A 25,857-nucleotide genomic window follows, 5' to 3' on the forward strand; every position below is an offset into this window, starting at 1 on the left:
ACATTTCTCCGGACTTATAATCCAAATTGCTTATTATTTCATTTGGAATACCACTGATTCATGAGGATGAAAGGATGACTTGTAAGGAAGATTTGGGATTATTTGTTTTAAGTCCATATCATGCATGTATTATTATATACATTGTATTTTTTGGGATTTGAACTTATTTTTTGTGTATACTTTTATTTTTAATGTTTTGTTTTTCAACTTGAAGGAATAAATTTCAATGATTATGAACGAAGAGTTTTTTTTTTTTTTTTTTTTTTTTTTTGTAATATATAATTGTTTTGTTTTTTAAGTTCATTATTTATGATGCCTAACTATGCATAATTCGTTAGGCCCTACCCAACGTATCATATTTTGGCATTGACTACTGACTAGGTGAAAAGTAACCTAACATATTATACTTTGATATTATTTATATGTTATATATTTTTATGATAAATGTTTCATTTTATTATTTTATGGTAAACAAACAGTTTTTTTTCTATACCGCTGCAGTGATTCGTTCCATTCATTCGTAGTGTCGTAGTGAGTAAATTGTGAAATATTAGCAATATTGGGACGTGCCAAATTTCGAAACTTAAACCTTCTTCATAGAATTCCAAACTTCAACTATTATGCCCCCATGAAGATCATGTTTTTTTTTTTTTTTTTTTTGGGGGGGGGGGGGGGGGGGGGGGGGGGGGGGTACGTACGGCAAATTGATGTACCTCACTCCTTTAAACGTATGGGCTTTAACTATATTGTAATGACAGTTAAAAACATACTGTATTATTTATTTTAATAGTATTAAATCTAAAATTATATATTACTAATTATTATAGTACAGTTATCTGATTAATTTTGTTTTCATAAGCTTTCTTATATTGTTTTCTTATAGCGTATTTATTAAACTTTGATTAATTGACCTAATTTTCTATTGCATTTGGTTTCAAGACAATGATTAGTTTCTATTTAAGAATATGTGTACTCCACTCCTGAAAAAATTATATTCGCAAAACATCTACCAAAAGCAAAAGCAATATTATAAATAAAATAAACCCATCAATATTTACAAAACCCAATAGACCATCGATTAAAGTCGCATGTCACATCCACATATTTTAACATCAACAGGTGACTAATTATTAAATCACTGTTAAATCAAATTATACTTAAAATTCATATATTTTTTGTCAGCTTTTATTTTGATAATATATTTTAGAAAACAATATTAAAAATATGTACTATATTAATAATTAAAGATTTAAATCTACAAAACATAGTAGAACATTATTTTAGATAATTAATTCTTGTAGTCAATTATTAACTTTACATCATAAATCTTTACAGACTTTAAATTAGGAAACTATCTAAATTTAATTTTAATTTTGTATAGAGTGGGGTCGCTATATTTCTAGAAGTCCCATCAGTCCAGCTTTAGGCCTCCCCACCCTCCAACTCCCAAAATCCCCACTCAATTTTCTATCCATTAATACTACCACTACCATTAGCCTCCTTTTTTGTCTCTCTTCTTCGTTATCTTTTCCAATTGTCTCTTTGTAATGTAGCATCATCGTACTAAGGTCATCACCGCAAAGCAAAGAAGAAGAAGAAAGAAGGAGAAGATCAACAAAATGTCTGGTTTTCTAAACGATGAGCTCTCGAAGAAAACCTCGATTTTCGGTTTAAGATTATGGGTTGTTGTTGGAATTTGCGTTGGAGCCGCTATTGTGATCTTGATGTTCTTAATTTCACTCTATTTCACCTCAAAACACAACAATTCCTGCAAAAAAACCAAAACTTTACCTCAAAAGCCGACAATTCCAAACATCTCTAAAGAAATTCGTGAAATCCGCATCGACCCGACCCGAACTCATAATCAAGAAACCCCAAACACCATCCATAAACACCAAAATCCCGGTCAAAACCCGTATCCCGAATCTGATTCTTTAGCTGTAGTTGATAGGCATGCAGATGATGAGAGTAAATTAAATGGGTACCAGAAAATTCAGATTGATATAGGAAAGAAGCACCGGATTTCTTACCCGGAAAAGGGCGGTGGCGGTGGTGGTGGTGGGTTGTCTCATGAAAGCGGCTCAGGCGATCAACAGGCGCCCATATCTGTCCAACCTGAGGTTTCCCATTTGGGTTGGGGCCATTGGTATACTCTTAGAGAGCTTGAAATTGCAACAAATGGTTTTGCAGATGAGAATGTGATCGGTGAAGGTGGATATGGGATTGTTTATTGTGGAGTTTTAGTCGATAAAACCACCGTTGCTGTCAAGAATTTGCTCAACAACAGGTTCAATTCCGATATTCCATAACATGCATATAACAATTCGATCATATTCCATTAATAAATTTGTAGTCTTGATTGTGGTTTTTGTAGCATATATCGCCCCACAATTTTGTTAATCTTTCCAATTTATGAAAAAGATCACAACATACATGTTTTCGTGCTTTTGTTATGAACAGAGGACAAGCAGAGAGGGAGTTTAAAGTTGAAGTAGAAGCAATCGGACGCGTACGCCATAAGAATTTAGTCAGGTTGCTCGGCTATTGTGTTGAAGGAGCTCACAGGTACCCTACAAATAATCCCCTTCGTTTCAAAGTTCAACACTTTTTTTTATATTTTTTATTCAAACTGCATAATTTATGGTTTCTTTCCCATTTAGGATCCTTGTTTATGAGTATGTAGACAACGGAAACTTAGAACAATGGCTTCATGGAGATGTGGGACCAACTAGTCCGCTTACATGGGAGATACGCATGAACATTATACTAGGAACAGCCAAAGGGTACATTCTTAATTCCAACTTTTTAATATTTTTTCATATGATTTGATTATTTGAAACCCTTTATGGCAATTTATAGGTTGACCTATTTGCACGAAGGACTCGAGCCCAAAGTTGTTCATCGTGATATCAAATCAAGCAACATTTTGATCGATAGGCAATGGAACCCTAAAGTTTCGGATTTCGGCTTGGCCAAGCTTTTAGGCTCCGAAAGTAGTTATGTCACCACCCGAGTCATGGGAACATTTGGGTATGTCATTACTTTTTTCACATTTACGCCCCGAGTTTCAGGGTTTGAGTCTCAGCAGCTACAGTGTAAATTTTAAAATTTAGTTACACATTGGATTAGGCTTTTGTGGGCTCTAGGCTATTATGTTACACGCCTAGCAGGCCACTGTGTACCTGATTTACATCTCACATGATACTCTGACTGATGTGGGCCAGCTCAGGGTGGTTTAATGTTAAATGATGAAAAAAATACAATTTTGGTTAATAGGTATGTTGCTCCGGAGTATGCAAGTACTGGCATGTTGAATGAAAGAAGCGATGTTTATAGTTTTGGGATTCTTATTATGGAATTAATTAGCGGTAGAAACCCTGTAGACTATAGCCGACCTCAAGGAGAGGTTTGTTTGTGTCAATTTATTTTATTTTATTTATGTTGGTTTCATTATATTGGATTCTAATTAAAATTGACATAGGTGAACCTTGTTGATTGGCTTAAAGCGATGGTAACAAATAGAACCGCTGAGGCAGTTTTGGATCCTAAGATACCCGAGAAACCATCTTCAAGAGCATTGAAGCGCGTTCTTTTAGTAGCATTACGTTGTGTTGATCCAAGTGCTCAAAAAAGGCCGAAGATGGGTCACGTGATTCACATGCTTGAAGCCGATGATTTTCCTTTTAGAGATGTAAGGTTTTATATCAAATACATTTTTTGTCAAAACTAGAAATGCATTCCAATTCCAATGTGGATTGGGCTACTTTACGTACCAGTACCTGACTTACATCTTACATTATGGTCTTGGGGCAGACTGTGTGTGGATCAGTTCAAGGGTTGCTGAAAGATTGACTGTTTATTTTTATAAAATCATAACGTTGGTGTCTATGTTGTAGGAACGGAGAGGGTCTCGAGAAACCGCAAGGGAGAGACCGTTTGAGAAACGACATGTTGAGTCGGGTGATAGCAGTGGGTATGAAAGTAGCATTCAAACAAGCAAATCGGTATGGAAAAGGGAAGAACAACTCTAGAATCTACTCCCTTAAGTTGAGAGTTGATATTTGTGTATAATGTTTGTTGATTCGTGCCATTCATGTAAGTTCACACGTTCACGATTACTCATTGTAGAGATTTCATAGCATTAGCATTGGTTTTGAGTTTTCTGAGTTGTTTATGCTCATAATGTGTGTTTGTTTGATTGATTGATTTTTGTGTTCTTGGTTTAATTTGATCGGTGTTGCGTGCAAAAACAAAAAAAAAAAAAAAATGAAAATTAGATTTTATTGTGATTGAATTGATACTTGGTACTCTTCTTTACCATTTGCAACTTGTTTATTTCATTTTCGTTAATTGCAAAATCGACTTCCAAACCATATTATATATCCGTAGGTAGTGGTGGATCCTCTTTTTTGGTGGTGAAGTTGTATAAATTGGGTATATTAAGGGCTTCTTCAATGCGAAGGTTTTGGAAATATTTTGTAAGCTTTTAGCATTTAAAAGAAACTCGTAAAAAAGGAAAATTTTGTTTCGTAGTAAAAGCTTTTATATTTTATTTTAAACAAAAAAAAATTAATCTAAAAATTACTTCAAATAATTTTTGAGAACTTTTATCTTTTCCTTTTATGCACTTTTAACATTTTCAAAGACTAACAATTATATTTTCCAAACATTTTACTACAACTTTTAGCTACCAATTTTATTTTATTTTATGAATACTGTCGAAAGATACACCATGAGCTAAATTTAACTGCGACAGGTGCACAAGGATTTTTTTTATTATTTTATTGATCATGCCATTTTAAAACATGAGATAGGGAAAATAATTAAAAATAATTTTATTTGGGCCATTCAAAATAGGGGTGAGCATATTAACCGAAAAACCGAAACATAATCAAATTAATCAATATAACCGAATCATTTTAATCGAACGGTTATTAAAAGATATGGTGCGATTTCTAATTTTGATTAATCGAATATATGGTTCGGTTATGGTTTTCATCCAAAACCGAACCACTATTAACCGAATTGAACCAATAATATTAATAAATATTTTTAATATAATATAATATTAAATGCTCTTCAATCTCATATTTATTATCCACTTTTTACTTTTGACGTATTTCTTTTTCAATTTTGACATTAAATATTTTTGTTTTTGATATATAATACTTGAAACATAATATATGAATGGATCGTGTTTTAAACGTATTTTCATTTTTATAAGTTTCATCAAATATTTTATAATACAAATAAAAATATTTAAGGTTAAAGTTAAATAATAAATACCTCAAATATCAAAAGTGGACAATAAATATAGGAGGGACGGAGTATAATGTATGTAATATATTAAGAATTGAAATTTTAAAGGGAACTTATTTGGAATTAGATATGATAAGTAATCTTCTATCAGTATAGTTATATATACACAATCATTCATTTTTTTATAACAATGGATTTATGTTTTTTTAATTTTTATAGAAAAATATTTTTATTTTTATGTCATTTTGAACCATTATGGTTAACCGATATTAACCGTTAACCATAACCACTAACCGATTAAAACCAATATTAACCGTTACCAATGATTATTAAAATACATTAATCAATTGTAATGATTATGATTTGGTTTCGATTATTAACATAATCAAACCGATCCATCACACCTATGCTATAATTCAAAGCTTAAATCCACAAGCTTGGGAAAAGCCGACCAAACACCAAATCCTATTATTTTCACTAGAAAATTATTCTAAAATTGCTCTTATATAATATTATTTTTTATATCAAAGTGGTTACTAGACTTGTGCTGGTGAATAAAAAGCATCGGCGTTCTATTATTTATTTACATCAATTTCATGATAAACATCAAACCTCAATTCTATCCCGTTCAATTTTATCTTAAATACACTTCTATTTCCTCTTAATTTCGTTCCAACCTTCTTCGACTCCATTCATTTTTGCTCTATAACCTTCCACCAAAATAAATCCGAACATCCATAAAATAGTAATAGAAGATAACTTATTAGTTCATCTTCATCCAACAATGAACCTAGCAACGCTAATTTGTTAACTCATTATCTCTCGTACTACACAAGTTCTATTTCAAAATAATGCATGTTCAAACAATATTCATATGAGAAACACAATCCACAAAGATCGTAGAGACTGAACAACTACTAAATATGCATTACTTTGCTACTGATTCAATCTTTGCTAAAGAGAAATTTTGAAGAAAGTTCTCTATTGAAAAAGGTTTGTTTATGTGACTTGTTGGTAACCTAGAGATGATGAATTATCTTTCTTTTTTTTCAAACAATATGGGATGCATGAAATCTAGAAAAGTTTTAGTGCGCTACAAAAATGTGTCTCAACAATATGTCAAATAGTGTATGGAAGCAACTCAAACACATTAGATGAGTATCTGAATGTCATAAAAAACTTCATGTGAAAGTTTTAAAACTTTTGATATGGTGTTGTCCAACTGTATATGGCCGAATAGTTACGACGCCCGACATCTAATGACGATCAACTTTTGTACGTAGCACACGAAGCTAGGCATGGATTCCTCGAAATGTTTTATAACATTGATTGCACAGACTGAAATTTGAGGAATTGTCCAATGGAATTGAAAGACCAATACATGAGGGTAATCATGAGTATTTAACAATGATACAAGAAGCGGTTGACGTCACAACATTTATCATTTTGGCATGCATTTTATGGTGTAACCGATTCAAAGAATAATCTTAACGTCTTTACCAATCACCATTGTTTAAGGCGAAATATCAAGGAACAACTCCAAGTATTCATTTTATCTGAACGATCGAGCACTACAAGCAAAGTTACTATCTTGTGGATGGAACAATGTAAATTTTTCACCCAAAATTTTCATTTTTGAAACCATAAAAACTCATAATATATTTCACAAAAACATAATTGTTTCAAGTGTCAATACAAATCCTCATAAAATGTCACTATCCCAGAATCCACGTAATCTCGAATCGGTGTGTACAATCAAGTAGGCGCATTCCCGCGATCTTGAGAAGTACCTGAAACACATATCACACAACACGGTAAGCACAAAGCTTAGTGAGTTCGCCAAAATACCACATACACAAATAATAAGCCTCTCATGGCTATAACTCGGCATGGACCCTCCGGTCTCATGCGTCTCGGTGAAGACCCTTCAGTCTCACGGCTCAGTGTGGACCCTCCGGTCATATGTCTCAGTGAGCACCCTTCGGTCTCACAGCTCGGGTTGGACCCTCCACTCCTATATCTCAGTGGAGACCCTCCAGTCTCATAACTCGATTTGGACCCTCCGGTCCGATCCCAGTAAAACACAGAATAGCATATCATATATCACAAAGACAGAAATTCATAATATCACATAACTCAATATGAGCACATAGGACCCTCCGGTCGATAACTCAAATAATACCCTTCGGTCACTCATTATTACCACTCAGGTAAGTATAGTGAGAAGACTCGCCTCATAAAAAAATCAGTTGACCTCGAACTCAAATCACCGGTCTAGCCTCCGCCTAACAAAAACGATAATTATTTCTAATTAATAACGACTCTCAAAGAAGCTAGAGTAATCCTTCTACAAACTCACAGAAGGATAAAAGAACATTTTACCCTTCCATGGCCTTGATAGTCCACAAATTAACCAGACCCTAAAAGTCAACTAAAAGTCAACGGCAGCACGTCCGCTGCGCGTACAAGCCCTCTACGTTGGGCGTACTCTATCGCCATGCATGCATCGGGGATTCTCGACACTAGGTTGAGCGTACTGGGATTACATTCACTATATGCCCCAGTTTTTCTCTTTCTACTCGTTTGGTCTTAATCCGTTAAGACCTTAGCCCAAATCTTAGATCTGGACTCCTTAAAGGCTCATACTCCATAAAGTCTATGACTTTATCATTAGCCTTTGCATGAATGATAAAGTCAAATACACCAAAACTCTCACTCTCTATTCTCAAGAATGCTCATATCTCATGTATGGATTGGTTTACACGTCCAAGTCTTGATTTTTATGACTCTACATCACTAAAAACACTCATAGGAGCTGATAATAAGCTCTGGAGCTCAATATCTCATAAAGCATTCAACTTTGGGACCAAAACCCTAAAATGAACTAACATGATGCACAAATCAAAAGGGTGAGAAAGCTTTGAGCTTTATACCTCTAACTAAAGCTCCAACCACAGATACGCTCAGATCCAAAGCCTGGACTACCACTCCTTCCTCTTCAAAGCTCCTTCTTCACCCCAAAGAAACACAATAACACTTAATAGCTCATAAATGGACACGGAAGCTCAAGGGATGAGCAATTAGGGTTTGAGAGAGATGATGTCTAGGAATGGTGGCCAGAAATGAGTCAATCATGTCCTTTAAATAGGGACACACCCTAAATTAGGGTTTTCACTTTGGGCCTAGTACACCTAACATACCCTCTGGTATGCCTAGTGTATTAGGTGGCTTTCGCGTCAAAAACACACACATGAGTACGATGAGCGGACCTCGCATATACCTCACGTACATTTACCACCTTTTTCTCATATAAGGGCCAATCCCGACAACCACCAAAAGAACAAGGGTTTATAAAGTATAACTGGTTTGGAATGTTACAATTCTCCCCCACTAGAATTAGACTTCGACCTCAAAGTCATGCTCTCGAAATAACTCTGGATATTGCTCACGCATCTCGGACTCTGGCTCCCAAGTCCACTCGGATCCCTTTCAATGTTGCCACTGAACCTGAACCAGGGGCACCTCTTTGTTCCCCAGAACTTTCACTTTCTGATCAAAGATCACTATCGGCCTATTAATATAATTCAGACTCATATCCACCTGAATGTCCTATAATGGTACCACCGTCGTCTCATCGACTACACACTTCCTCAACTGAGACACGTGGAAGGTGTTATGAATATGACTAAGCTCTGCAGGTAGCTCCAGCCGGTAAGCTACCTTACCTACTTTGGAGATCACTCTGAAAGGACTAATGTATCGGAGCCCCAGCTTGCCCTGTTTCCTGAATCAGATCACCCCTTTTCATAGGGATACCTTCAGGAGGACAAAATCTCTAACCTGGAGCTCTAGCTCGGATCGTCGCCGATCTGTATAACTCTTTTGGAGACTCTAGGTTGTTAGTAACCTCTATCTGACCTGCTAAATCTGATCGGTCTTCTTCGGCACTATCTCAGTGTCACCCATCGGTCTCCTCCCTACCTCTCCCCAACAGATGGGAGTCTGACACCTCCTCTCATATAAAAGCTCGAAGGGAGGCATGCCAATACTGGAATGGTGATGTTGTTGTAAGAAAACTCAACCAAGGGCAAATAGGTGTCCCAACTTTCTCCGAAGTCCATGACACACACATATAGCATATTCTCGAGCGTCTGAATCATCCGTTCACTATGCCCGTCTGTCTGCGGGTGGTATGCGGTACTGAAATGCAACCAAGTACTTAACTCCTCATGAAACTTCTTCCAGAACCTGGAAGTAAAGCACACATCTCGATCTAACACTATCGAGGTTGGTACGCCATGTCGTGCTACCACCTCTCTCACAAATCTCGGCCAGTTTCTCTACAAAAGAGCTCTCATTGATGGCGAGGAAGTGAACAATCTTCATCAATGGATCTACAATCACCCATATCGCGTCAACCCCACACGCAGTCCTCGGTAGCTTGGTGATAAAATCCATCAAAATCTGTTCCCACTTCCAGTGGGGAATCTCAAGAGGATGTAACAGGCCATATGGACATTGATGCTCCGCCTTAACCCAGCGACAGGTCAAACACCTCTCAACTACCCATGCCACGTCTCTCTTCATACACGGCCACTAGTAATCTCTCTTCAAGTCCAAATACATCTTAGTGGCCCCTGGGTGGATCAAGAATCTCGCTATATGTTCCTCCTCCATCATTATACGCCGTGCTCTGCCTGTATAGGGTACCCAAATCTGCCCTCGGAAAGTCATAAGCCCACGACTATTTGTCTTAAACTTGGAAACCTTACTGATCACCTCTCCCTCTTACGGTTCTCCGGTCTCACGGCCTCCACCTGGGCCTCTCGAATGGTATCTAACACTGGAGTCATCACTGTCATCCTTATGCACACATCTCGGATCGGAGCACTCGTTAATGTACGGCTTAGGGCATCGACTACTGATGGGCTTTATACAAACAATCCTATGTGTGCATGCAACCCTAGAGTTGGATCTATGTTTCCACTATTAGTTATACAACTTTATGAACACAAAAAGAAACCTGGAATGCTAGTACTATTTTCGAAATCCATATAGAAGAATAGAATACATACATTTTGTTGTTATATAGCAATAACAACTAGTTCCTTGAATCTCCTTAGCTCTTGAAAGCAAGTACCACAAGTGTAGTACCTCTAATGGCTCACAAACACACTAGGTGAAAGGATGAATATGGAAGAGAGGAGAGAAGGGTATCTTACCCTAGATTTCGTCCCTTTTAGGGTTCCCCAAGGCTTGGACGAAATCTTAGTGCCTTAGGGTGCTATTTATACTTAAGGCTAACTAGGGTTTCAAGGGGTAAACCCTAATCCCTTAGCTTAGGGTCTAAGAAAGTCCATGGACTCCTTTCCTTAAGCCCTTGGACGAAAACTCCTAGATCCTTCTAGGAGTTTCGTTCAAGCCTTTATAAAGGTGATCCAATGGCCCAAAGCCTCAACTATTGAATAATTACAAAATAGCCCTGCACTTTCAGTCAGTTCATTTAATCCCAAAATTAATTCTAAATTAATTTTTGATTAAATACTAATTAATAATATGATTCCAAATTAATATATTATTCATATAATATATTATAAAATCATATTTATACCCTAATTTATTATTCTTAACAATAAACCAGCCTCTCTCCTCAACAATCATCCTATCTAGTCACCAGTGTGAAGGCAACCCAAAAGGACCATGCACAATCGGGTCAAGTACATACCAAAATAGCTATGGACTTAGACACTAATCCAACAGTCTCCCACTTGAATAAGTCTAATAACTATTCTGCGTATAACCTCAGATCCTGATTAGCAATCGTAGCTTTCAAAAGCCGTTGTCAACTCTGATCTTATCAGAAGTGTGTCCTTTAGATAAGGGCTCATATATTCCTCCATTATTGATATCATATAGACTTGAGACATGGATTTAAATCATTCTCTTTGTCTATGTGTTGTTTCCTGATTTTCGATTTACGACGACTAACAACAGACTACAATTTGAAGCTAAGGACACGAAAGATCGACTCGCACCCGAGTCAAACAACACTAAAGCAGGTACAGAACTCACAAGAAAAGTACCTATACACAACACAATATAAGTATAAACAAATCTCAAAATAACATAGATAAGGAGATACATACCAGCAACAACATCAGGCACGGCGTGGACCTCTTCTGCTGTCAGTTTGACATGAGGTAATGTCGGTGGCTAGATGTGGTGAAGGATTACAACTGTGAGATCCTCTACCACCCGGGGAAGGCTAATGTTTTGGTCGATGCTCTTATCCGCAAGGCAGCCCCGATCAAATACATTTACCTATGGATGACAATGGTGACTGCACTGTTGGAGCAGATGCGAGAGGCCCAGCAGGAGGCTATGAAGGAGGAACATCGGAAGAGTGAGCGTATTGTGGGGCAAGTTTCCTCCTTCGATTATGATAGTCGTGGGTTGTTGACACTACACCGTAGGGTGTGGTCCCGTATCATGGAGGTGTACGTCAGGTATTGATGGAGGAGACGCACAAATCCAGGTTTTCTATTCATCACGGGGCGAGAAGATGTACAGAGATCTTCGTCCTGGTTATTGGTGGCCCTGCATGAAGCGAGATGTGGTATGGTATGTCAAGAGATGCATGACCTACAGGAAGGTCAAGACGGAGCACCAGTGGCCTAACGACAAGACGCAGCCGTTGGAAATCCCTATGTGGAAATGGGAAGATATTACTATGGATTTCATCATAAAGCTTCCCAGGACCGTACAACGAGTGGATTCAATTTGGGTCATCGTGGATCGGTTGACCAAGAGTGCTCATTTCATACCGGTCTAGGAGAGCATCTTGGCCAATAAGCTGACCGATATCTACATCCAAGAGGTGGTTGCGCGGCATGGAGTGCCAGTCTCCGTGATTTTGGATAGAGACGTGCGATTTACTTCCAGATTCTTGAAGAAGTTTCATGATGAGTTGGCTACTCTTCTGCAATTTAGCACTGCTTTTCACCTGCAGACGGATGGTCAGAGTGAGCGGACCATCCAGATATTAGAGGATATGTTGCGGGTATACGTATTAGACTTCGGTGGTAGCTAGGATACCTATCTTCCATTGGATGAGTTCTCCTACAACAAGAGCTACCACGCGAGTATCGATCGCCTTCCCTTCGAGATATTGTACGGGAGGAAGTGAAGGACCCCAATATGTTGGGTTGAGGTTAGGAAGAGAGTCATGGGAAGTACCGAAGTGGTACTCAATAATACAGAGAGGATCCAACAGGTAAGGAGCAGGCTTCAGACTACTCAGAGTTGGCAGAAAAGTTATGCCGACAAGCACCGATCGGACCTGGAGTTCCAAGTCGGGGATAAGGTCCTCCTAAAGGTGTCACCTTGGAAAGGTGTCATCCAGTTCAGGAAGTGAGGAAAATTGGGCTCCAGATACATCTATCCTTTCAGGGTTGCAGCCCGGGTGGGCAAGCTAGCATACATGCTGTATCTGCCAGCCGAACTTAGTCAGATTCACAGCACCTTTCACGTCTCACAGCTACAAAAGTTTTCGGTAGACGACTCAGCGGTGGTACCACTAGAGCACATTCAGGTGGATAACAGCATGAACTACATCGAGCGACTAGTAGCTATCCTTGATAGGAAGTCAAAGAATTTGAGGAACAAGAGGATCGAGCTGGTGTGTAACACCGTAAATTTCAAAACAAATTTTTCAAATTTTTATAAAACATAATTCATTTAATATTCAGAAAAACAACCATTTTCAATCGTTCAATCCAAGTAATACAAAATCCCAAGATCTCAAAATCATAAATCCCATGCGTGTGTACTGATCAAGCTGGCGCCTTCCCGCGGTTGTCACTAGTACCTGAAACAATTAACATCAAACATTGTAAGCACAAAGCTTAGTGAGTTCCCCAAAATACCACATATTAGCCACTCGAGGCTATAACTCTATGGGTCCGTGCACCCAACTCTGTGAACCCTCAGGTTCTAACTCTGTAAACATGCACAACATAAATCATATAGAAATAATGCAGTACAACACATAACATACATAGCATACAAATACTCTATCACATAACTCTGGTTACCTACTCAAGGTAAAGTATAGTGAGAAGACTCACCTCGCGTATCTCGGAATCACTAGCGCTCGATCTCCCGAGTTATCGTCCTCCTACAACACAATCATATCTCTACTTAATACCACCTTGATCCTGGTTGACTAACACTACAAAGTCAAACTAGTCAACTATGGAAAAACGGTCAAAGTCAACCCCTGACTGACTATACTCGTCGAGTGAACCCGATGACTCGCTGAGTCCCCAAGCTCAGAACTTCCCTCAATCTGCGACCTGACTCGCCGAGTCACCCTGAGACTCGCTGAGTCCAACAACTCTGAGTCCACTCGCACCCAGCTCACTGAGTCATCCCTTGACTCACCGATTCTCGACTCAACCAAAAAATATTAGGATTCTTCGACAAGACTCGCCGAGTCCAAGAACAGACTCGCCGAGTCTAAGGCTATCTTCAACCTACTCGCCGAGTTGTTCATCCAACTCGTCGAGTTCCAGCTCATCTTCAAGCAACTCGTCGAGTCCACCCTTGTGACTCGCCGAGTACCACCGATCTGAATCTATACAGAAGCGTTCCAAGCCATGCAATTGATCCAAAACATAGATCTAGCCTCCTACAACCCATCCATCACGTAAAGTGGCAAACTTTACGTGAATCCAAAGAGATCTAGGCCTTATACACTTTAGAGCTAGGGTTTGGGACATGATGGCTTCACTAAGCACTCAAACACAGGGACTTTAATGCACTCTAGACCTCCCCCATTCCAGATCTGAGGTAGCAACCTCAGATCTAACCTCCAAACTCCAAAACATACCAAGATAAGCTCCCATAAACCCCAAAATGATGAATCCATAAGAGTAACAACCCAAGAACAAGATATTACCTCAAAAGAACGCCCCAACTGCAATGAAACTTGAATCCAAGTAAAACCCCTTGCTCCAAGCCTCCAAACTCCCAAGATTTCTTCAACAAATACCCTTCAAGCTCCCAAATGCACTTTGATCCACACACATACGAATACTAAGGGTTTCTGGACTTGAGGATGAGTAAAGAGGCTAGGGGAATGGATGTTAAGTTCTTTATATAGGACTCAACCCCGAGAATTAGGGTTTTCTCCACTCAGCACCTACTCACCGAGTCCATCTTTGGAATCGCCGAGTAGGCCACTTGACACGCGACCAAAGTCGCGACCCTACTCGCCGAGTCCATCTATGGACTCGCCGAGTTGCCCTTCAAGATTTACACTTTTAGCCCTTCAACTCTACTCTTGATATTTCAGGGTGTTACATGGTGAAGGTGCAATGGCAGCACTACAAGGGCTCAGAATGGACTTGGGAGCGGGAGGATGAGATGAGAGAGCACTACCCCGAGCTTTTTCCGGATGCAGCAGTAGACTTCGAGGATGAAGTCTGAAATGAGTGGCGGAGAGTTGTAACACTCGGTTCCCTCTTGAAGAAGGAAGTAGAAGCAAGTAGATCCAGAGGTTTTACTTCATATCCAGTTCATTCAAGGTAAAAAGCATCAAACTTGACCATCCATCTCTTAGATCTCTAGTTAGGGCTTATTTCTACCTTTTCTAAGCCTTAGAAGTGCCATATTCGGGATTTTGTGGTTAAAAAGGGGTATGACTTTAAATCTAGAACCATTGAGGGTCCCCATGGCATAAAGGTGCCAGCTTTATGGCCATAAGAACCCCATGCATCTTGTGGACTCCATTTTAGGGCCATTTGGGCCAAATACCCGATGCATGAACGTCAAGTTTGTAACTTTACGTGTATTATGGACCCTAGGAGGCTAGATCTATGTTTTGGATGTGTTGAACTCGACCGAAATCAATAGTTTGGACTTGGACTTTAAGGGACTTGGCGACTCGTCCATGGGACTTGACGATTCGGGGTATGGTTCCCCAATCCTTTCCTGTTTTAATCGAACCGGTTGAGTCTAGAAGAGGACTCAATAGGATAGATGTGAATCTGGACATGGAAATCATGGAACTCGACAAGTTCAAGAACAAAACTCAGCGAGTTCGAGGCAAGTACCAACTGCATGAAGGCGCACTCGACGAGTTCATAAGGAACTCGGCGAGTCCATGGTTGAATTTGTCTTCATTTCATGAAGATGGACTCGACGACCTCAAGGATGAACTCAACGATTCAATTGAAAAAGGTCCCGACTTTGTAACAAGTAGAACTCGACGAGTACGTGTAAGACCCGCGCGAGTGGGATTAAAGTCTTAATGTTGTTAGGAATAGGGGACTCTGCGAGTCGATTCTTGTGGGATCAACTCGACGAGTCTAGTCAACCAGACGTTGACTTTGACCTGGAGTTGAATTTGACCAAGGTGTTGACCTTGATGTTGGCTTTGACCTGAGTAGCCCTTATAGGGGTTAAGAATATGTAATGGTAAATTGAGGAAGGTTGTTATGTGTAGGAGTTGAGAGGAGTTGATCCTAGCCTCAAGTGCAATTCAAACTTCATGACACTAAGGTGAGTTGCCTTCCAGTAGAAGTGGGTCTTAGGCCACAATGTTGGCCCACTAATAGAAGATTGTATTTAGATGATTGTCTGTGATAATAGTCTAGTATGTCTCTATCTGTTATGTTCTACGTGTCAGTATGCTATGATTATATGTGATATTGGTAGGGGTGAAATAGTCCCCGGTATCTGGTTGAAATAGACCGAAAGGGAGGCCAGCACCCAGATATGCTAGGTAGTTATCCGGTTGAAATAGACTAAAGGGGATGCCAGCACCCAGATATGCTAGACAGTTATCCGGTTGAAATAGACCGAAGGGGAGGCCGACACCCAAATATGTCTGGCTGGATATGTTATTATATAGTATGTGGTATAATGGGGGAACTCACTAAGCTTTGTGCTTACAATTTTCAGTTTTGTTTTCAGGTACCTCTTCGTCGAAGGGGAAGGAGTCGGCACGGTAGCAGCGCATCACATACATGATTTCCGCACTATGATGTTCTGGGATTGTACTCTGATATATTATTATTATTCCATGACATGTTTTTATGACTTTTGATTTATGGGTTTATGAACTTATATGTTATCGATGATGTTTTTCAGTAAACAGTTTTATAAGAAATGTAATTAAAAAAAAAATTGGCCATGATTTTTGGGATGTTAAATCGGTAGTACGAGCCCAATACTACCTTCCACACCAAACTGTAGTCACACCAATTCTTCCTCCTAGGATCCCAGTTCACAAGTACTCTAACTCTCACGAATAACAAACTACTCTCTCAGTAGATCTCTCGTATGCTCATCTAGGTATCTCTCCTAGATTATCTTTCGACTCATAACTCTTTGTAAGTGATTCCTGCTAGATACTCTTACTCATCACATACTCAAAGCACATAACAAAATGTAATGACTCATATGCTAAGGCATCACAAATTAGATAACTCTAGCCCTACATATGAATTACTTAGCCTATCCTCTAGCATGCATTACTAATATATTATAAAACAAACAATATAAGGGTATTTTGGGAAATCACCATTCAAGCTCTGGCTGATTATACACACTGATCCAACTCTTTCTCTCTTAAAACTCTTTCTCATTTTAGAAAAATCATTTCTTTTGAATTTTTTTCTCAAATCCTCAGTTTGAGCTCAGACATACCCGAAGGTACACCCGAATCCCTCAAACCAAGGCTCTGATACCAACTTCTTACAACGTAAATTTTCCAACCAAAATTTTCATTTTTGAAACCCATAAAAACTCATAATATATTTCACAAAAACATAATTGTTTCAAGTGTCAACACAAATGCTCATAAAATGTCACTATCTTATAATACACGTAATCTCGAATCGGTTTAAACAATCAAGCTGGTGCCTTCCCGCGATCCTGAGAAGTACCTAAAACACATATCACACAACACGGTAAGCACAAAGCTTAGTGAGTTTCCCAAAATACCACAAACACAAATAATAAGCCTCTCATGGCTATAACTCGGCATGGACCCTCCGGTCTCATGCGTCTCGGTGAAGACCCTCCAGGCTCACAACTCAGTGTGGACCCTCCGGTCTCACATCTCGGGTTGGACCCTCCAATCCTATATCTCAGTGGAGACTATCCAGTCTCATAACTCGGTTTTGACCCTCCAGTCTGATCTCAGTAAAACACAAAATAACATAACATATATCACAAAGACAGAAATTCATAATATCACATAACTCAATATAAGCACATAGGACCCTTCGATCGATAACTCAAATAAGACCATTCGGTCACTCAGTATTACCCCTCAGTTAAGTATAATGAGAAGACTCACCTCGTAAGAAATATATTAACCTCAAACTCAAATCACCAGTCTAGCCTCCGCCTAACACAAACGATAATTATTTCTAATTAATAACGGCTCTCAAAGAAGCTAGATTAATCCTTCTACAAACTCACAGAAGGATAAAAGAACATTTTACCCTTCCATGGCCTTGATAGTCCACAAATGGACCAAACCCTAAAAGTCAACGATAGCGTGTACTCTATGCGTACAAGCCCTCTACGTTGGGCGTACTCTATCGCCATGCATGCATCGAGGATTCTCGACCCTATGTTGTGCGTATTGGGATTACGCTTAACGTACACCCCAATTTTGCTCTTTCTACTCATTTGGTCTTAATCCGTTAAGACCTTAGCTCAAATCTCAGATCTAGACTCCCTAAAGGTGCATACTCCATAGAATCCATGACTTTAAGCCTTTGCATGGTTGATATAGTCACAAACACCAAAACTCTCACTCTCTATTCTTAAGAATGCTCATATTTCATGCATGGGTTGGTTTACACGTCCAACTCTTGATTTTTATGACTCTACATCACTAAAAATATTAAAAGGAGCTGATAATAAGCTCTGGAGCTCAGTATCTCTTAAAGCATTCAACTTTGGGACCAAAACCCTAAAATGAACTAACATGATGCACAAATCAAAAGGGTGAGAAAGCTTTGAGCTTTATACCTCTAACTGAAGCTCTAACCACATATAAGCTCAGATCCAAAGCCTGGACTCCCAGTACTTCCTCTTCAAAGCTCCTTCTTCACTCCAATTAAAAACAAGAACACTTAATAGCTCACAAATGGACACACAAGCTCAAGGGACGAGAAAATTAGGGTTTGAGAGAGTTGATGCCTGGGAATGGTGGCTAGAAATGAGGCCGTCATGTCCTTTAAATAGGGATACACCCTAAATTAGGGTTTTCACTCTGGGCTAGTACGCCCATCGTACCCTTTGGTACGCCCAACATACTAGGTGGCTTTCACGTAAAAACACACACATGAGTACGCTGAGCGTACCTCACGTACGCCTCACGTACTCATTTACCACCTTTTTCTCATATAAGGGCCAATCTCGACAATCGCTAAAAGAACAAGGGGTTATAAAGTATACATGGTCTTGGGATGTTACATATATCCAACATGGGTTGTATTTGTGAAGTCATATCCACATCCAATAATAGACAAGAAAAAATGGTTTAAGGCGACATACAAATCAGCAAGAAAGGATGCAGAACATACGTTTGGAGTCCTTAAAGCACGTTGGGATATATTAAAATCATTGACACACTCTATGTCAACGAAAATAAACAATCGTGTTATACTACACAATATGATATTGTAAGATGAGGGTGTTATGATATATCATGTAAACTCCCAACCAGCTTCAATCTGATCTTTCCAATTACATTGAGCATGTCTAAATTCCATCTCTGGATAACTAGTTAGTTTTAATTGTCTTTTTACAACTTTAAGTATGTTGTCTTTTTTAATTGAGTTTTTTATTTATCGTATTTTTTTAATTGTATTAGTTTTTTTAAGTAAAAAAATATTATGTTTTATATTTTTGAATTTAATTAAATTAAAAATAATAATATGGAAAATAAGTTGAATGAATTGAAAAAGATTTTCCAATTTATAATGGGTTGGGGAAGATTTAAAAAAAAAATGATAAAAAAAACTAACATGCAAATAGACGGAAAAGATGGGAAAAAATAGATACCTTTCATACTTGAAAGAACCACTTTTCTCTTCATAGCTACCTGTTGGTTCTATCTTATATATAGTTGTCCTTTGTGTTCTTTTTTTTATTATTATATATATAAAAAAATGTCCCGATGACTAGGAGAGGAGAGCTAATCTCTAACTGGCTAGGAGTATTAACTTCGTATTTGTGCGTACTGGTAGTGGTAGGGATATTAATTAAAATAATAATTAAAATAAAGTAATAAACCCTTATAAATTTAACTTTCTAATAGAAATAATTTTCTGTTTTAGAAAATAACAATATTTTTCAAATGCCTATTTCAGATCTGTTCTATCAAAGTTAAAAATTCAAATGTAACAAAAAAAAAAAAAGCACAAACACCTTTTTGATAAATTATCGGAACAATTTTTGTAATTTATTTTTCTACATAGAGACCAAACCTATATAACGACCAAATTTGCAAACATACAAAAATATTATAACCAAAGTCTAAACTCAAATGTAAAAAAAAATACTTACATAAAACTTATTTGTAAATTATATGGACAACTTTTATAATTTATTTTATATACAAGAGCCAAACGTGGCAACATACGAAACTATTGTGATTAAAGTCCAAAAATCAAAGGTTTTATAAAAAAATAAATAGAGATATTTTCTATAAATTATAGTGAGAACTTGTATGATTTTTTTTTTCTATATAAAAATATTGTGTTCAAAGTCTAAAACTAAAAAAAAAAAAAAAAAAAAAAAAAAGGGATCTTTTCGATAAATTTTAGGGACAACTTTTTGTAATTTATTATTTCTATATAGGGACAAAACTTGTCAATACATAAAACTATTTGTGATCAAAGTCTAATATCTGAAAATTTAGTTATCATAAACAGATGGTTTTGATTATATATAACAATGTTATTAATTTATTAAATATCAATTTATGATATTTTTGTGATTTTATTATGAATTCCACAAAATGACGTTTCCTACTAGCTACACTACAAATAAGACTTGAGATTGTATTTCAACATATTTCATGTTTCCATATCTTTATTTAATATTTTCCTAGTAGTTCTTATTGCTATTAAAAATTAGAAAAAAGGTAAATACATAACATAATGTAAAGTGATTATGTTGGTTAAAATGTCAATTGAGGTTTGTGATTATGTTGATTAATGTAAAGTGGGCGTGGTGTATCCCCTACAAGCCTACCAAGCTACCAACATTTGGACCACTTTTACCAAATAAATTACTCTAAACTTTGTCCTTTGTTAAGAGTTTTAAGTTTAAATATTATATTTCCTTGTATCACGTAAAAAGGGATTTTAGGTCTGACCAAGTTGTTAACTTATATGGGAGAGAAGCTTCAGCTCCAGCCAACAGCCAAGGTAGGGCTTCATTCAACGAGCCATGTGACTGGGGCTTCACCCACTGCAACAATTTACTCCACCTGTTAGTGGACTAGTGGCATATATGGGATGATTAGGAGTAACATTTATTAATTAAATAAAAGGGCTCATCGCAAAAAATGATCAAAGAGAATATCATGTGATGATCTTATTTAGTAAGCACTGGAAAAAAATACTCATGTACAATGGGAAATCTAAAATCCGTGCTCAATTTGACATATGATCACCTTATTTAGAAAGCTATGGAAAAAATACTCATGCACGCACAATGGGAAATCTGAAATCCGTGCTCCATTTGATTGGGGAATTTTTAAATTGACCGGAGATAAAGAATCCTTAAATAAAAAAGTAAGGATGGAAGTATCCTTACTCTATGACCCGGTATATATATATATATATATATATATATATATATATATATATATATATATATATATATATATATATATATATATATTAAAATTTACAATATTTATTTATTTATTTATTTTTTGGAACGACTAGGATATCTAAAATTTGATTCAAATAATCTAATTTATTAGTAATTACTTTATTGAAATTATATAATTTTCTTATTCATTTATCTAATTTAACTCATTATATAATTTTTTTTCTCTTTGGTTTATCTATTTTATCTCAAATATTATTCTCGTAATTTTTTTATTTAAATTTTCATATATGTATTTAAATTTGATAGAAATTTTGTTTATAAATTTTATGTAAATTATAAATATTTTTTATTGTTTGTAAAATCTTTAATCTTATGTTGGTAAATTGAAATTTAGAATGTTTATTTACGTAAAAATTTGCATATAAAAAAAAAAAAAAAATCTTCGATTTCTCGATGGGGATCCCTGGTTTCTGTTGGGGATGAGGATGGAGATTCATTTATATTTCTCGTTGGAAATGGGATTGACATGAGGATTCGTAAAATGGGGATATGGATTGTGTCCCTGCTATTCCTCAGCTTCGTCCATCTCTAACCTTATTTGATAAGTTTAACATATATATTTTATAAGGTTTTCTTTTTACAAAATAGTTAATATCTTGTTTATTTTTATTTTAGACTTTTTTTTATCCTAAATAAACACAAATTTAAACTATTTCTTGTTATTTCACTAATGTGGTTGATTATCAACATGATCTATTCTATAAAATACCTTATATGTTGTTTTCTTCCATTTTAGACCTATTTTTTTTCAAAATAAAATTAACTTTAACTTAATCTTTGTTATTTTATTAATAAAATCGGTTATCAATATGTAACTCAATATGTAACTCTATATCACCCTAACTCACGTACGTCCTAAACATCAATCACCTAAAAAAATATATGATTCTAAAATAATAGGTCATCTTTCTCCTTTTTCTTCTTGTACATTATATTATGTCTTCCGAAATGACTTTTTTCTTAAGCATTAGGAACAGAAACACAGCTTAAATGGAATTATGATATTTTGAAGATGAAGTTCATCTATTTATCTCATATTCCAAGACCATTTTTATAAGAATGAGTTTGTTTTTAAAGGCTTGCATAATGTTATTTTCACAAGGTGTGATGTTAAGCTCCTTTTAAAAATATATTGTGATTGTTTTGCAAGTAAATTATTATTTTCGACTTTTAAACTTATTTTGTCTAAACTATGTTGCATGTTAGAGTGTTAAACTTTAATTCGTATGTTTAAATACACTGTTTTGCAAATAATTTGCGATTTTTATAAGGAATATTTTGGCATGCAACATACTTAGGTAAAAATTGGCATAAAGAATAAAATAAAAACTTACATGTAAAACAATTTTAATATATTATTAAAATAAACATATTAAAAATAATGTTGGAACAGCATTTAAAAACATACCGATGCTTGTGAAATAAAAATTCAAAATTTAAAATTAAAAATTAAATAAATTAATAAGTAGAGAAGTTTCATCCAAAAATCTAGCAAAATATATAATAACTATTATGTAATTAGTTTTTAAAATAAGAATCCGAAAATCTATGCAAAATATAGTGAATATTATATAATTTACTTTTTTTAAAAGAAGTATCTTTAAACAAAATTCTAAAACAAATAACTATATATGTGGGGATATAAAGAATGGAAAAAAGCAGCATAGGCATGTGAAAAAACATCCATTATTTTCACATAAATAGTGTCCCGTTCCCACAAGACCAGACCATGCATGGGTCTTCCCTTTAATCAATCGGAACCTGGATTTTTTTTTTCACTGTTCTACTAATACAACTTTGTAAATAATTCTAGTTTTAAATTTATTTATCTACTTATTTAACAATCTTAACATGGATTTTTTTTTTCTTTTTCACTGTTCTACTAATACAACTTTGTAAATAATTCTAGTTTTAAATTTATTTATCTACTTAATTAACAATAACGACCAAGTATTGACGAAATTAATTGTGATTCTTTAGTTTTTCTTACCGTCAGGTTTTTAAGAGTTTTTAGTTTTGATTTGTTCATGAAAAAAAAAATTGAACAAAAAACTTTGTTTGATATAAACTTTTAGCTTTTAGTTTAAATAAAAAGTTTCAAATCTAAAAATTACTTCTAATAGTGTTTAAGAAAAATAAATTCAGTTTTTCTAATCTACCAGGTAACAGTTAGTTCTATCAACTTCTTGTAATCATTTTTTTCCGAAAATAATGCAATTTCAACTAATAAAAATATTTCAAAAATTAATTAAGGTTATCTAAATGGTAAAATAGGGAGTCTTATTAGCCAACCCCTTATCTTATCTTATGTACAATGTATTTTATGTATCATAATAGTAAAATCATATTCTACGGATTAGTGTCGGATCTATCAATAAATGATTAAAATCACAAATACTTCAAAATAAACAAACCAATGAGCAGCATGGTCCAAGGGTGGATGGGCCAAAAACAGCTTGGACAAACGATGCTTTGAATTAAGAGAAGACAAACATTGTACAAGATCTTGACATTCGCCCTTACATGTTTGGTGCATAGATTACGCCATCATGTCATATAATTACTCATCGTTTCATGTGTGGAATTTCCACTATAGTTTTCACTTTTCAAGAAAAAAAAATTTCTAAACACACTCATTTTTAAGAGGTGTGGTTCCAATGTTATAACACCTAAAACTACCACATCATATGTCAACACAACAATAACTAGAAATAAGGATGGTGTACATATGTTATAACATGAGAGAGAGATATGAAAACATTGCATTGTGTCATTGTTACAATGAGATGCACCGTAACATGCCCTTAACAAGCACTAGGGTCTAGGGGTAGTGTTCTAGTACTCTTAGGTGTTTGTTTTTTTTTTTTTTTTAAAAACATCTTCAAACCTCTTATTGCTGCGCGGCGTAGCACACACGCAACACTTTTCATCTCGCAACTGTTTGTTTTTTAGAAGTTTTCTGAGTCAAAAACCTCTGCGCGTGATCTGTTTGGCGCGATACTTGTACTGCATCTTCCAACCTCTTACAACATCTTCTTCTTCTTTTTTTATTGCTGAAATTTTGATTATACGTTGTTAAAATTTTAGTTCACATTTTTTTTTCGTTTTTTTTTGTTTATTCTTGTTGAATTTATTTTTCATTTTTTATATTCAATAATGATAATTTCTTAATGAAATATCATTATTTTTACTAAAATATCTTTTTTATTTTAAATATCATTATTTTTTATTGAAATATCATTAATTTTTACCGAAATGTTTACATTATTAAATTTTATGTATTAAAAAGCTATTTTTCGTTTTATAAAATTAGTTTATTTTAAATTTTAATATCTGCAGCTGTATGCAGATGTTAAAAAAAACAAACACGCTTCTTATTACAACCTGCAGCCGTTTGGTCCACCTCTTCTACTGCAGAGGGTTGTAGAGGTGGTCCGCAGACTTCATGAATTTTTGCTTCAGAAAATCAAACAACACCTTAGTGTCTTTCATCTCATCTTTTAATTGTGCTTACATATCTCTAAATATTATTAAAAAAACCATTAATTAACCAAAACAATCAGGTCTTTTGATTATATTTCAATCTTATGTTTTTTATCCTTAGATCAAATTGCTGACAGCATTTTTTCTCTAAATAGAATTCAAATCGTATATATTTACAGAATCTTAATTTACGTTTTGGAATATTTAATTGCTTACCATATTAATCATTCTAATTGATTTTAATTGATATTATACATAGTAAACGATTTTTCATAAGTCAAATGATATCTCTACAAAAAGGAACTTGTAAGGTATGTTATCTTATATTTTAAATTTAAATTTTAAATACATTTCAGTTTATTTACTACCTATTTTTCATTGTTATATATCTTCTATACATAATACATAATTCTAACATTTTTATTATTTGATTTACGCAAGAACAGTTGATATACTTCATCTGTAGAAAAATAGAGCAAAAACTTCTCCAACCTTGTCATTGACAATCAACTATATGTACTTCTATGCCTTATCATTTTTTGTTTCACACTTCCAATTCTTATTATCAAATCACTGCATATTTTTATGAACTCAAACCTCAATCTTCACATTTATCTAATTAGTTATTTCAATAGATATGTTTCCAATAAAATCATTTATTTTGATTTTATTCATTTTCCTCCAACTATTTAATGTTTCTGTCAATGTTGTTATTCTTTTTATTTAAATAAAACATTCTGAATTAAAAAGAGTTTCAATTTCACATACTTTTGCCTTTATGAAATATCGATAATGCAACATTCGGTACTATTCATACAAAGGGAAAATCTAGAAAATAATTTTTTATCCCTTCGTAGTAGGATACTTTCATTTTCTACAAATGAACATAATACCAATATACTTCTGAACCATAAATACATTGTTATTATGTTCTTATATTTGTATTGTTGTTCTAAATTATTGACTGCTATCAATTTGACATATTTACCCCTTTCTACTGTAAAGTTTACCATTTTCATGAAAGAAAATTGTCCAGCTGACCATTTTGTCCCTACAAAAGAATAACGGTGTAATTCTGAATCATAAATACAATGTTATTTTGTTTTTTTATTTGTATTGCCTTTTTAAATTATGAACTGTTGTCAATTTGACATATTTGCTATTTACTTACTTCACCTTACTTTT

At 35.4% G+C, this 25,857-nt stretch overlaps 1 protein-coding gene across 1 annotated transcript; it reads left to right on the top strand.

Moving 5' to 3' along the window:
* Positions 1–1,463: 1,463 nt before the first annotated feature.
* LOC145025534 (putative serine/threonine-protein kinase At1g01540) lies at positions 1,464–4,226 on the top strand. Its single transcript, XM_078976784.1, has 7 exons — positions 1,464–2,287; positions 2,461–2,565; positions 2,661–2,783; positions 2,860–3,030; positions 3,277–3,406; positions 3,482–3,691; positions 3,897–4,226. Exons 1-7 carry the CDS (start codon positions 1,620–1,622, stop codon positions 4,029–4,031), a joined length of 1,542 nt encoding a protein of 513 aa, XP_078832910.1. The 5' UTR covers positions 1,464–1,619; the 3' UTR covers positions 4,032–4,226.
* Positions 4,227–25,857: the final 21,631 nt, after the last annotated feature.

Source organism: Lactuca saligna, chromosome 1, assembly GCF_052625555.1.
Source record: "Lactuca saligna cultivar CGN05327 chromosome 1, ASM5262555v1, whole genome shotgun sequence".
Classification (NCBI taxonomy): Eukaryota; Viridiplantae; Streptophyta; class Magnoliopsida; order Asterales; family Asteraceae; genus Lactuca; species Lactuca saligna.